The sequence below is a fragment of the Pinus tabuliformis genome, chromosome 5_2, assembly GCF_031772625.1.
Source record: "Pinus tabuliformis cultivar Carrire ecotype Pingquan chromosome 5_2, CPIR1, whole genome shotgun sequence".
Taxonomy (NCBI): Eukaryota; Viridiplantae; Streptophyta; class Pinopsida; order Pinales; family Pinaceae; genus Pinus; species Pinus tabuliformis.
The window spans coordinates 394,379,726-394,394,016 of record NC_142306.1 but is presented as its reverse complement, the minus strand read 5'-3'; the positions used below and the strand labels follow the sequence as shown (position 1 = coordinate 394,394,016).

At 35.2% G+C, this 14,291-nt stretch overlaps 1 protein-coding gene across 1 annotated transcript; it reads right to left on the bottom strand.

The window, feature by feature from the left end:
* Positions 1 to 10,860: 10,860 nt before the first annotated feature.
* On the bottom strand, positions 10,861 to 13,523 carry LOC149159167 (WUSCHEL-related homeobox 12-like). Its single transcript, XM_089434213.1, has 4 exons — positions 13,403 to 13,523; positions 11,335 to 12,111; positions 11,011 to 11,234; positions 10,861 to 10,968 (listed from the first exon to the last, which is right to left on the bottom strand). The coding sequence occupies exons 1-4, from the start codon at positions 13,521 to 13,523 to the stop codon at positions 10,861 to 10,863; spliced, it is 1,230 nt and encodes a 409-aa protein (XP_089290339.1).
* Between the last annotated feature and the right edge of the window lie 768 nt (positions 13,524 to 14,291).

Below are 14,291 nucleotides of genomic sequence, written 5' to 3'. Positions count from 1 at the left end.
TCAATAAAACTAGGAAATTTTCTTAGGCGTTATATTTTTGTTAGTGGTATTAGTTGCGTCATCTTTCTATTTTCCTATTTTGTGTTTGATTTAGAACGTTTGTGTAAGGAATTACATATTACTTTCAATTGGGTTTTACAATTGGGTATGATGGGAACACTTCAATGCAGTAACTTGATATCCTTTTTGAAGGATAATATACTTGAGAACATGGTCCAACCAAAAAATCCGTTCTTCTAGCCTACTCAACCCATCGATATTCACTCATATTGTAGTAAGTATAAAAATTATAAGGAGGATCGACAAAAGTTATGCCCTAGAAAGAGGCCACGGGATGAGTCTTCTTGCTGAGAAAATATGTGGAGGAATCAAGGTGCTCACGTTAATTACATATGACAATACCACATAAATGACTTTCACTGAAGACTAGATTCATATTGAAGAGACTATGTTTAGTCTTCAATTAAGGAGGATATACCTAACATCATGTAGTGCATATCAAAGTCAAAGTTGTGATGACCTTCTCTTTGGGGTAGTGATGATGGTTTTTTATTCTTTTGGACATCATCATGAGTGGTTACTATGCATGGAATTTTTCTTCCATGTTCTTCCTTTTGGTCTTCAATACTTACCAATGATAGCATAATTCTTTCCCAGTTTGTCGACTTGATTCCCACAAATGACATGAGGTAGTAGTAGGCTCGATTTGAGGGGAAAATCTCTCCTTGGGGGAAAAATTATGGCAGAAAATCAGATGGGAAAGGTGGAAATCCTGATGGGTTTTCTTTACAAAGTATTCAATGAACGTCAAATAAAATTAATATTGAATGTCTTAATATTGAAATAAGATCCAGAAATACCTTGGTTGATACTAGTATTATTTCACCAAATCAACAAAAGGCTTCTGGTAGTTCTATTGTTATTATATTTCCTTCTCAAGTTCAATGATGAGGATGATGGTCAAAGAACCAAGAACAAGGATTTGTGCGAGCTAACAATGTTTCTTGTAAACCACTGAATCCAATGTGCTTGAGGGGCCATGATATACTTGAAATAACAACGAACCTCTAGTTTCAATACTTTCGAGATCGGGAAATGATTGGACCATATTACAATTTGTTACGAGGAGTTATAAAGTGTTTCAATGGACTGCGAGGGGATATTATAGTGAAGGTTTTACCACAAGACTTTCGATGTAATGGACTAAGTAGGTAGCCAATGCCACACCTACAGTTTTGATTGGATTGATTATGATCAAAATGTTACAACAAACGGCCATGTGGATTAAAATGGATTGACCAAATAATTTCAATATTAAAAAAATTTCCAACATGTTTAACCATGACCCCGAGGTCCATGGTTCATTCGGTGGTAAAAAAATTGTGGTTAGATTTTTTGGGCCCAGTGAAATATCGTGTTGTAAAGCAAATGAGAAACAAACTATGGTTGTTATAAAATGTCTGCTTAAGATTGTAGGAAGTGACATGCTGCATTGATAACAATTGCACAAATTGTTGAAGCTTGCAATAAGTTTATGAGAAAACCCTCAATCCAATATAAACATGGTATTGAATTCTTTCAAATATCCTTATCTCTGAGTTCGATGGGAATCCATCAATTCTATCGGGAAGGTTTCTATAGAATTTGGTCCAAAGTTGCAAGAACAGTTTCACCCAAGAGTGGTTCCTTCCTTTATTGATGTTATGAGTGATTTTTAAAACCCCCTCTGTCTAGGTACATGCTACCATTGTAATCTTAAACTTTAGTGAAAATTTGCACCCCAAATATTTTGGTACCTTACCCTGATGGAATTGTGAGAAATTTACTTTTCCTTGTTTAGAATGAGAAGCATATGGTATAGGAAGGGGCTTCAACCATTTTCACATCATTTGTAGATTCCTCACAATCCAACTCTTGGGTGTATTATGACAATAGAATGCCTTATTTGAAAACAGTAACATATTGTTAGGGAATGGTGCAATTGTTGTGAATGTACTATGTTACCGTAGTAGATTTTTATTGGCATCAAAGGGTGGTAAATTTTGGAATCCAAATATGTTTTTGAAGTTGTGGATAATGGAATTAATATCCAAGTGAGAGGGATAATTTTTGGAATCATGGTAAGCTTAACCATGAGTGTTTTATAAACTCTTGGCAAGTATGGTGTTTCTTTCAAATCCTACAAATTATGATCTATACATTATCAACTATAGACTTTCATAGTGATGAAAGTGTCAGTTTTGACATTTTGGTTCCAAAGTACAAAGGTAAAGGAGAAGAAGAGTGTGGCCTATTAGAGACATTTATTGCGTAGATCAAGAAATGAAGAATAAATCTATAGTCACTCTCTACACTTCTAAAGGACCAAAAGTTTTCTTTGTAGGGAGGTTTGATCCAAGAGGATATCCTCTCATGGAAAAATGTAAAATAGGTTGAAATTATAAACACTTGAAGAGTTCCAAAACAACCTTGCACAAAAAAAGGAAGCTCACATAAAATTTGGAAAAATATGGAAATGAGAAAATTGTAAATGATTAATACTTTAGGTGGGTTTAAGTGCTCATGTATTTTCATTTGATTTCTAAAAAAGTAAAATTAATTTTACTTGAGAATCCACCTCCCAACTATTTTTCCTATTCTCGATGAGAGGTTGAAATTATTATTGTTGGTTTGAGATTCTCACTTAGGTTTTCCATTGATTTGTTGTAGATTCAAATTTGGTGGATCTTGTAGTCTCCTTAAAAAGCTTGTAGATCCTCTTTTTGTGGACTTTGTATGCTTATATTATGGAGTCATGACATCTTTCCGTCCAAATTTTCCTCCATAGAGGCTCTTTGGGAAGAGTTTGATGTCTAGCTAATAGAGAATAAGCTTCTTTGTGTGTGAATATTCCTTTCATTTGATATCCCCTATGGATTTTATCTCGATATTTCATAATGGTGATTTCATACCCCTAAAGTTCTTATGCTAGAGTAGGCTAGGAAACCATGGCCCGATCGTCTCGATAATCTTTGTTAGATTTCCATTTCGTCCAAAGGGTGGGACTTTTTGTTTTTTCACAAAAATATGCCACATTTATACCCTGGTGATCCATGGCAAAATTCTTTTAAATCTCAATGATCATCCCAGTATCCTTATCAGATAAGTTGTTGACAATGATCTTTCTAGAACAGAGTTGTTCATCCATTCTTAATCTCTAAAAGTTACGTTCTTGCACTAGAATCCTACTTTCTTAAGAAAAATCACAAATTGAGGAACCCGATGAAAATTTCATAGCTAAAAGTTTATATGGTTGAAAGGGGGAATTACTATGATTTACCTTGTAGGTTTCTGTCGAATTATAATGGATCCACTAAATAATATCAGTATTTAAAATGTTTCCAACATGTTTAACCATGACTGACAGGTAACATTTTGTCGTCCCAATCAAATATCATCTTATGAAACAACGGAGCAATAGGATATGTTTGTTATAACATATTTTTTAAATAATGGAGGAAGTGACATGTTGCACTTATAACACTTGCACAAATTACTGAAGGTTGCAATAAGGTATGAGAAAAAGCCTCGAGCCAATGATAAACATGGTATTGAATTCATTCAAATATCCTCATATTTGAGTTGAATGGGAATCTATCAATGCTCAAGGAATATTTCTATAAACATGGGCACAAAGATGAAAGAAAAGTTTCACCCAAGGGTGGTTCCTACTCTTAGTGATGATATTAGTGATTTTTAAAACCCTCGTTTCTAGGTTCATGCAATAGTTTCAATCTTAAACATTGGTTAAAAGGTACACCCCTAATATTTTTGTACCTTACCTTGATAGATTTGTGAGAAAGTTGGGTTTACTTTTTTAGAATGGAAATCATATGGCATAGGAGGGCGTTTTAACCATTTTGGCACTAGTTGCAGATTCCTTGCAGTCCAACTCTTGGGTGTATTATGATAATATGATACCTTATTTGAAAAGAATAACTTTGTGTCGGTGAATGGTGAATTTGTTGTGAATGCACTATGTTACTAGAGTATCTATTTGTTGGCATCAAAAGGTGGTAAAAATATGTTTATGTAGTGGTGGAGAATGATGTGTAAGAATTAATATGCAAGTGAGAGGGTTATTTTTGGAAATCATGTTAAACTTGACCATGAGTGTTTCATAAAATCTTGGAAAGTATGGTCTGAATTTCGAATCCTACAAATTATGATCTATACATTAGTAGCTACATATTTTCATATTGATGCAACTTTCAGTTTCATCATTCTAGTTCCGTAGTACGAAGGTGAAGCAGAAGATGAGTGTGGCTTTTCATAAGCATTTTCTTATGTAGATCAAGAAATGGAGAAGAAATTTACAGACACTCTCTACACTTTTATAACATCAAAAGTTATTTTGTAGGGAGGTTTGAGCTAGAAGGATATCCTCTCCTGGAAGAAAATGAAAGAGGTTGAAATTTTTAACATGTGAAGAGTTCTAAAACATCCTTACAGACCAAAAATGATCTCACATAAACTTTGGAAAAATGCGGAAATTAGTAAGTTGTAAATGATTAATACTTTAGTTTGGTTCAAGTGCTTATGTATTTTCATTTAGTTTGTAAAAAGGGAGATTCTTTTTCTGTGAGAATCCACGTAAAAGCTAATTTTCCTATTCTCAATGAGAGGTTGAGAGTATCATGAGCTTAGTTGAAATTCCTATGGGTAGTTTTAAATTCTAACTTATTTTTTCCATTGAGTTATTGTAGATGCAAATTTGGTGGATCTTGTAGTCTCTTTAAAAATATTTTAGGTCCTCTTTATGTGGATCTTGTATGCTTGGATTATGGAGTCATTATCTATAAACTGTCATGGATATTCCACTCGACAGTTCAACACAACATATTTGATAATATATATTAAAATGCGTAATTTCTAAACTATTATGATTTTATTAAACCTTATGATTTATATAATTAACTGTAATTAGTGCATGCATGCAAATGGAAATTATGTAGAAAAGTAGAGAATGACAAAAATAAGCTAACACACACATATAAGACATAAAATACGATTTGGAAACCGTTTTTATAGAAAATCCAGCTGGAAGGTGAGGGAACTTTGCTCTCTTTCTCTATCTGGAAAATAAGGTTGCAGGTACAAAGAAGTAATGCATGTGTCCCGTGGGATGCTCAATTGCACATATCCTCTATGTGTTCTCTACCTCATATCTCTGTTGGATATATTTTCTCAACTATGGAACAAAATTCTCTCTAAAGAATGGAATACCTCCTCCTCCTAGTGGCCCAGTTAATACATAGCTCGATAGTGTACTAGTGGTTATGTTTGACTACATAAACTCTTAACTAGGGTTATGATATAGAATCTTCTAGAGTATTTTACATCAAAAACATGTGGCCGGTCCATTTTCCATGAATAACGCGGGTTGACGTGACATCCTCCTGAACTATAGGTGTGAAAATAGGAAGGTCAACTTGTGAGTGACATAAATTTTTCATACAAACTTCGATTGACGCACTTCTTGCACCATTGGAAATATTTTTCTGTGTAGAATAGCATGAATATGTGTACTGCCAAAGAGACAAATTTTTTCCCCCCAAAATTGTAATTTTATGCGTCAAAATGCTCCCAAAAGGTTTTAGACCATGTTTTGCCAAATTGGGCCCCACTGGTAAAAATGGTCCCATGAGTTGATTCCCCCTATCTTTCCACTCTGAATGAATTGATATGGATGACAAAAAATATAATGATCCAAACTGGATCACACCTCCCCATATTGGGAGGATTTTGGTGCCCAAAAGACTTTATTGAATGAGGTGAGGAAAATTTTCCTCCTTCTTTGGTGTACCATTTAGCTTTTCTTTGAAGTTTCCCTTCAACCAAATCTACCAGAGATCATGCTAGCCCTAGCGTGTAGTTTTGGACCTCTTCTGCAAAATTTTATCTTCTTCAACTCTTGCTAAACATCAGGTGCGAAATCCTCCACTGAATGTAGGACTTATTCCTCTTCCTTATCTAACATGGAAGGCTCGTAGAGTTTAAAATTCTCCACATTCAAAACTGAGTAAATGCACATAAATTTTGGTAAATTGAGTTGATAAACATTATCTCCCATATTTTCTAGTATCTCACAGGGATCATATCTAAGAGCCTTGATTTTCTTATGAGGCCCATGTAGCTTCTCCTTTTCTAACTGTAGCCATACTTTGTCTCCCACCTTGAATCATTTCTCTATTTTGTACTGATCATGCTTGGCCTTATACTTCTTTTGCAACTTCAGAAATGTTTCTTGTGCCTGTAGATGGATCTACCTAATTTTCTCTATAAATATTTCAACACTCAAAGAATCTCCTGTAAAATATTTCCTCACTCCTCCTTGTTACCCATATTAAATATCTAAATATGAAGGTGGAGAATATCGAAAACAAGTCTCAAATGGGGGCTTTGACATAGAAGTGTGGATTGTTATATTGTAACAATGTTGTATATATACCAGAATTTCATCCTATGTCTTCAGATAATTCTTATTGTATCTTTATGAGAAGCTGCACCAAATTATTGTTGACTACTTATGTCTACACATCTGTCTCTGGATGGAATGTTGTAGATCGCTTCAACTTTGTGTCCATATTCTCCCACAATGTAGCCCAAAATGCATCAAGAAATATTGTATCCCTATCTAAAATGATACTCCTTGGTATCCTAAAGTGCACCTAGACCTGTTCAAAGAACAATGTTGTCACTTCTTGTCCATTGATGGTATTTTTATAGGGCAGAAAAACACACAGATTGTTGAACCTATCAACTACCATGAACATGTAATCATGTTCCTTCCTATTTGTCAGTAAACCTCTTACAAACTCCATGGAAATTATTTCCCAGAGACGAGTAGATATAGGTAAGGGATGATATAGACCATGTTTCCTATTGCTGATCTTGATGGTAAAACAAAGCATGCATCTTGTTATTAACCTAGCTACCTTCTCTTGCATCTTGGGCCAATACACACAACTTTGGATGTTATCCACGATATTCCCTACACCAAAGTGCCCTACAACCTTGGAGGTGTGAGCCTCTCTGATCAGCTGGAAACACTTACCTTTATGAACACATAGCTAATCTAGCCTATAGAGTAACCCATCCTTGAGATGGTAGTCAATGGTGTTGTTTCCATCGTGCACATGACTATGAATTTGCAACTTTTGATATGCCTCCTTGAAGTACTCATGTTCTGAATATGCCTTTATGTATGCATCATGGGTGAATGGATCCTTTTGTATAAAAGTCTCCATAGCTATGATCTTTAATGTGGGTGGCCTTGACAGCATGTCGACCAAATTGTTTGTGCTCCCGTTCTTATAATTGATCACCAAATGAAATTTTAGAAAAAACCCCATCCGCTTGTAATGCATGTTCTATTGTCGCTTACACTAGGCCTACACATACTATAACAACTCATGATATTTGTGGATTACTGCCTCATTTCACATTCGATAGTGCTTCCACTTCTTGACATCTTGCACCATGTAATAAAACTCCCTATCATAGGTGGGGTAGTTCATAATTTCCCAATGAAATACTTCAGAATGGTAGAATACAAGCCTTCCTCCCTACATCAAGAAAAATCAGATTTCATACCCACTCGCATTTGTCTCCACCTCAAAGGGTCACTACAAGTTTGGTAATTCCAGAACTCGTGCTTGACTAATATTCTTCTTTAGTGCCTTGAAATCCTTCTGTTGACCATTTCCCTACTATAATTTCTTCGACTTATTGTTATGGTGTGGAATGGTGCCACTACTACTAAAAATGAGGTTATGAATTTCCTTAGGTACTGTGTTTCCCTAATGAAACTCCTAACCTTAGAAACATTAGTAGGAACTACCCATTTCATGATGGCCTCCATCTTGGACGGATATATCTTCAGTTCTCCTCTACTGATCACATGCCCCAAATACACTAAGCACTGCTACACAAAATCACACTTCTTGAGATTTGCTACCAGCTGGTGCTTCTTCAATGTTTCTAGCACCTCCATCAAATGTGAAATATGCTCCTCCCATGTAGAATTATATATCAATATACCATCCAAATAGACAATAAAAAATGAATCCATAAAAGGGCATAGTACATCATCATTTAATCTCATAAACATAGTTGGTCCATTACATAGGCCAAATGGCATAACTAATCACTCATAATAACCTTGTCTGGTTCTAAAGGTGGTACTCCTTGCATCTTCTTCCTTGACTCAAACCTGGTGATATCCAAACTTCAAGTCCATCCTGGTGAAGTACTTTTTCTGCTACAACTGACCTAGTAGATCATCTATCATGGGTAGGGGATATTTGTTCTTGAGTGTTCTATTATTCAGTGCTCTGTAATCTATACACATCGTGTAAGTCCCATCCCTCTTTGACACAATGATTATGGGCGACCCATATGGAGAGGTACTCGGTCGAATGACACCCTGTTCCAGCAACTATTGCAACTATTTCTTCACCTCACTTGCTTGTATAACATAGTGCCTATACAACCTAATATTTGGCAATGGGGAGTCCATCAATAGTTGGATCTCATGCTCCATTTGTCTCTTACGTGGTAACCCTTTGGGCTCTCAAAGCACATCCTTGTATACTTGTAACAACTCCTCCAATTATTGTTGTTGTTTCTTAGTACACCCCTAAAGGGATTCCTTTGCTCTTATTGACTCCTCTTCAAAATGAATTTCTCTTAAAAATAATAAAACATACTTCTTGCTGGAACTAATCAATTTCTTAGATTCGTTGGCACTTATGAGTGAAATTTTCAACTTGACTTTGTGTACATTGATGATGAACTATTTCCCATACTTGATGGGTTGGTACTGATTGGCTCTCGTCATGAATATTGCATCACACATGTACATGTATGGAATCCCAAACACAACTCCACATACATCAAGGGGAACCACATTTAAATCTACTTCATCAATAAAATCAACATTTATATCAAATCTGGTTTCACAATTTTTTCTTACCTTAAGCTTTGCATCCTTATTTACCCATCCTAGTGGATATGGGTTGGGATTATCACAAAATTATAACTCCAACTTCTTGACCAGCTCTTCTTGACCTAGTATTGGTTGTAATGAAATTTTTGTACCTATAGCTAGACTTGATACAATAAGTATGGTATTAACTATTTTTGCAAAAAAAATATGGAAAATATATCATATAGATGTTAAGTTTGAATTTTAAATTCTTTTTTGGAAGAAGAGGTTTATGTGGAACAACCTCGAGGATATGAAATTGATGGACAAGAAGATAAGGTTTACAAATGAAAGAAAGAATTATATGGATTGAAAATAACACCCTGAGTACGATATAGTAGAATTGATGAACAATTGAATAACAATGGATTCATCGGGAGTTCGACTAAGCCAACTCTGTATACAAAGGTAAACTAGGAAGGTAAAATTTTGATTTCTTTCATGAATGTTGATTCTTGGGTTTTCATCGGATATCTTTGAATAGATTATTTTAAGACACACATGAGAACAAAACTTGAGATGACTGATTTAGGGCTAATGAATTATTTTCTTGGAATTGAAGTAACTCAGTATGGTATATGCATTTGTCTATCTAGGTATTCAAAGGATGTATTGAAAAGGTTCAGGGTGGAAAATTTTAATCTAGTTGTAAACCAAAATGCAACTAGTACAAAAATTAGTAAGAAAGATCAATGTTAAAATGTTAATCCAACCTTGTATAAGAAATTGGTCGGAAGTCTAATGTATTTGACCACAACAAGGCCTAATATAATGTTTCATGTAAGTTTAATTTCCAAATTCATGGAGTCTCCAAAGAGTACCTATTGGCTAATTGGAAAAGGGGCATTAATATATGTTGAGCTAGAACAAAAAATTACAGCATCTTATATACTTAAGATTTAGTTTTTAAACTAATTGTATATATAGATAGTGATTTTGTAAGCAATATTGATGACATGAAGAGAAAATCTCGATATGTGTTTATTTTTGGATCAGGTGTAGTGGCATGGACATCAAAGGAGAAATCCACCATGACTTTATCATCTACATACGTAGGTGCAATGGCATGGACATCAAAGAATAGATCCACCATGACTTTATCATCTACATACGTAGAGTATGTTGCAGAAATAACAACTTGCAAAATTGGTTGGATGAGAAGAATTTTGACTGAGTTATTGCTTGAATACCAAGAAACAACTCAATTTTTTTGTGACAACAAACATGTTAATTCATTATAAATAAATCACATTTTCCATAAAAAGTGTAAGCATATTGAAATGAGATATCACTTCATTCGAGAAGTACTACAAAATAATCAAATTTGTATGGAATTCGGTAGATGAGAAGAATAATTTGCGGACATATTTGAAAAAGCCTTGGAAAAGAATTGTTTGAAACTCATAGAGAAAATATAGGAGTATATATGACGTAACAATATTTTGATGTATCGGAAAGTTTTTTTTTATTCATGAAATAATTACCCACAAATCGGTACCCACAAATCGGTACACTGGCATAGGGAGATGGACATATAATCTTCCTACATCCTACAACGAATGAACTACTCTTCACAGTAACCAGAGAGTTAACCTTCTACTAATGAATTATGTATGTACACTTGCATATCTCACACGAACATGTGGGTTATTTTGTAATAACATAAGAATAGTTGAATAGTGTGGAATTACTGAAAGCACGCAATCAGCAGTACTATGATCTTGATCCTGCAGTACACTGCAACAAATTCATGAAAAACATAGGTGCAACATATCAAACTTCGAGCTATACGAGTTACCCCAAGATAGAATAGTCCTAGAAGCAATAGTCTGTCATTGGGAATAGTCCGAAACCTTTGATAAAAGAGACTTCATATCTGCAAAAGTGGAAAGCAAACGCGCGCACACGAAAAGTGAGATATAATTGAACTTATGCTGATACTGCATATAGAAAGAAGAGGAGGAGAATTATATATAGCATACCAAGAAATACGTAGCTCCAGCGTCCAGGCTTGCGAATCCAAATTCATTAACTAGAACAGACTCGCCAGAGGAATCGAAAAGAAAGGCATCAGCCCCGAAGAAATCCCTCAAATTTATAGGCCCTGAGGGAACTGAAGTTGGGACGTCATTGATGAATACAGTTATTGATGGGTTAGGATTAATTACCGAGCCATCTTGTACGCCTCCAATTCCAATTCCTATTCCTGCACACCAAGATTAATATCAGAGAACTTACTGACATGAACGTTTGCAGCTTCATGTCAAGACAACAAAATAATTTTGATCCTGTGGTGACACATGTACCTTCGTTCAATATGCTTTGAGTTCCTGCTGCTGCAGCACCTATTGCTTGCATGTTATAACTCATTGTACGCAGATCGTTATGATGTCCCGCAGAGGAACCAATTGGGGCAGCAGAAGAGAAGCAATATTGATCTCCAATGTTATCGGGCATGGCACTGGGTGCACAATTAGAAGGCTTCGGCAAAGTTTCATACGGAACAGATGTTGATGTATGCAGATTATAATGACTGCCTGCAGATGAATAAACCGGCGGAGCAGAAGAGAAGCAATATTGATCTCCAGTGGGTGCACTACAGGACGGAGCAGATGTTGATGTTTTACTCATTTCTTCGTACAGAGCCTGGATATCATAAACTGGCACTGGAGAAGGAGAGAAATATTGATCTCCAATGTTCTTTTGCATGGAACTGGGTGCACTATTAGAAATTTCTGTGGTAGTTTTAGAATGAACCGATGTTGATGTTGATGTAGACGAAGTTGAAGATAGCGTCCCAGATTGGGTCCTAGATTTAGATCTTTGTGCAGCTGGCAGTCGCGGCTTTCTCTTTGATCGGGACTTTCTGTTCTGGAACCAGTAATACACATTAGCGTCTCCAACTTGCCCGAACACCTCTAGCTGAGCTCTGATTCTTTTTATTTCTTCTCTTGGAGGGCTCACCACTCCAGATTGGAAAATAGCTTCCAAGATCCGGATCTGCTCTGGTTTTGGATTCCATCTGGTCCTCCCTTTGGGCTGGCTCGTCTCCCTTTCTAACCCATAATTATGTGATGTTTCATCTGTTGCATGCAAAATAGATTACTCTAAACAATTGTCAAAACTCTATTTGGATAAATGCACGACTTGCGTTTGACATAGATGGCCAAAATATGTTTAAAAATTAATCAAAACAAATTCATAACAAACAGAGTTAGAAACATATAAATTTTTCAAAAGAATGATGTTTATAAAATTAACCATAATCATAGAAGGGAGATTAGAGATGTTTTGGGATGTCATAGAAGCGGAGATTAATAGCGTTTTTATATATGTAATTTTGAGGGATTAAAGAGGTGATTAATGATGTCAATTTTTATTAGCATAATCGGTTGAGGTTTGGCCATTTCAGAAAGGTGACCCAGGATCAAATTTCACTAGTGGTGGTTGTGCCCTGTGCTAAGGGAAGGAAACAAAATAAACATGAGGAAGAAACCAAACTCCTCAAGATGTTGAAGAATTGAGATCTCTGGTCAATAATTTGGTCATAAATTTAGTAAGTTCCAATAACTGTAATGCCAAATGTGATGGGCCCTGTGCTAAGGGGAGGCCACAAGATAAACATGAGGAAGAAATCAAACTCTTCAAGAGATTGAAGAATTGAGATCTCTAGTGAATAGTTTGGTCATAAATTTAGTAAGTTCCAGTAGCTCTAATGCCAAATGTTCATAAAGTGGATCTCATGAAATATGTTATAAACAAGGATTATGTCTAGAAATAAGCTATATGTAATACAAATTTTGTTTAATTTCAGGACTCTATTGGAAGGTATTAGTTATATTTTTTTCTCTGAGAATAATTTTGAATAAAGAATTTATTGATATCACTAAAGATAGAAGAAAATTATAATGTAACTCTTAATATATAACTATAATGAAAACACAAATTTTACCATTAATACAAATATTATCATTAAAAAAAAATAAAAATAAAAATAAATATATTAAAAGTAGAAAATTCAATAACCTTGTCCTGAACATGAACGTCAGTATTGAAACATGAAGGTCAGTTTTGAAATGAGCCAGTAGATGCAAACCGGAATGTACATATGTGAAAACCCTAGCTGTGATTATAAATTGAGTTTCAAGGAAGTTGTCCAATGATCTTCGTTTATTCGTAGATTTTCATAACCAGGTAAAACGTTTAATACCATCGAGTAAATGGTGTTCGAATTACCATGAAAGCTGTTGAAGGTTATGACACTGCGTGTAAATATGAGCGGAACCCCATTATATCAATGCGTCTAAATCTTAATGAAGTAGCAACCCTAACTGGCAACTAGGGAAACTAGATTACGTTTAGACTATTTCTTACCTAGTTCAGAATATCGCAACCTCATCGCTGAAGAATCAGATGTTTCGGGCAATTGATTGCTTAACGAGGTGGACGAATCGGATTTTATGAACATACTAGTCCAATGCTTCTTCGCATTCATGTTGTAAGAATGCAGGGAGGTTCTCTCTAAATCTTTTCTTGGAGTCAGACTTTAAACCCGCTTTTTTTACTGCAACGCATTCACAAGAGCAACGAATGAAACTGCAACGGCTTGTGCAACCACCAATGACACTTCTAAAGCACCTACACGCAGACCTCGAACGGAATATATCGAAATGAGATGAGCAGGACAATGGTGGGATATGTTTGCACATTGGAGTTAGTTACACCACGGATTTACTTATGCACTTCCAAATGTTCGAAAGTCAATTGACGATAAAATGGAACCGTTATAAGCCAAATTACAAAGCTCACGGGTTGCCTTGGACTGCTAGAATCCTAATTATTTTATTAGAAAATTCATGTAATATAAAATGTTAGACAGCGGAGCTTATTTAAGAGGCCATATTTATTGTATACCCGGCACATTATATCCAGGTCTATAACATAAAGCCCGGATTGCCTTGACTCTTCTTAGTTGGTTTCCACGTATGACAACTTGCATGCGCTTTTTCGAGGAGTTAAAAAAATAAAGCCCGTACTTAGATATGGACGAAGATATTTTGAAAATTTGAAAGATTCGTGATTTTCAAATTTTATGGGGCCATTATTTAAAATTTTTAAATATGATCTTTATTTGAAAATATATAATCAAATAAGAATATAGTTTTAAAGGTTGTATGTAAATTGTGCTACACCCTATCATCCATAGTGCTAGGTGAAGTTGATGTCAATGTCATACAATTTGGTTTCCTAGTTTAATTTATAT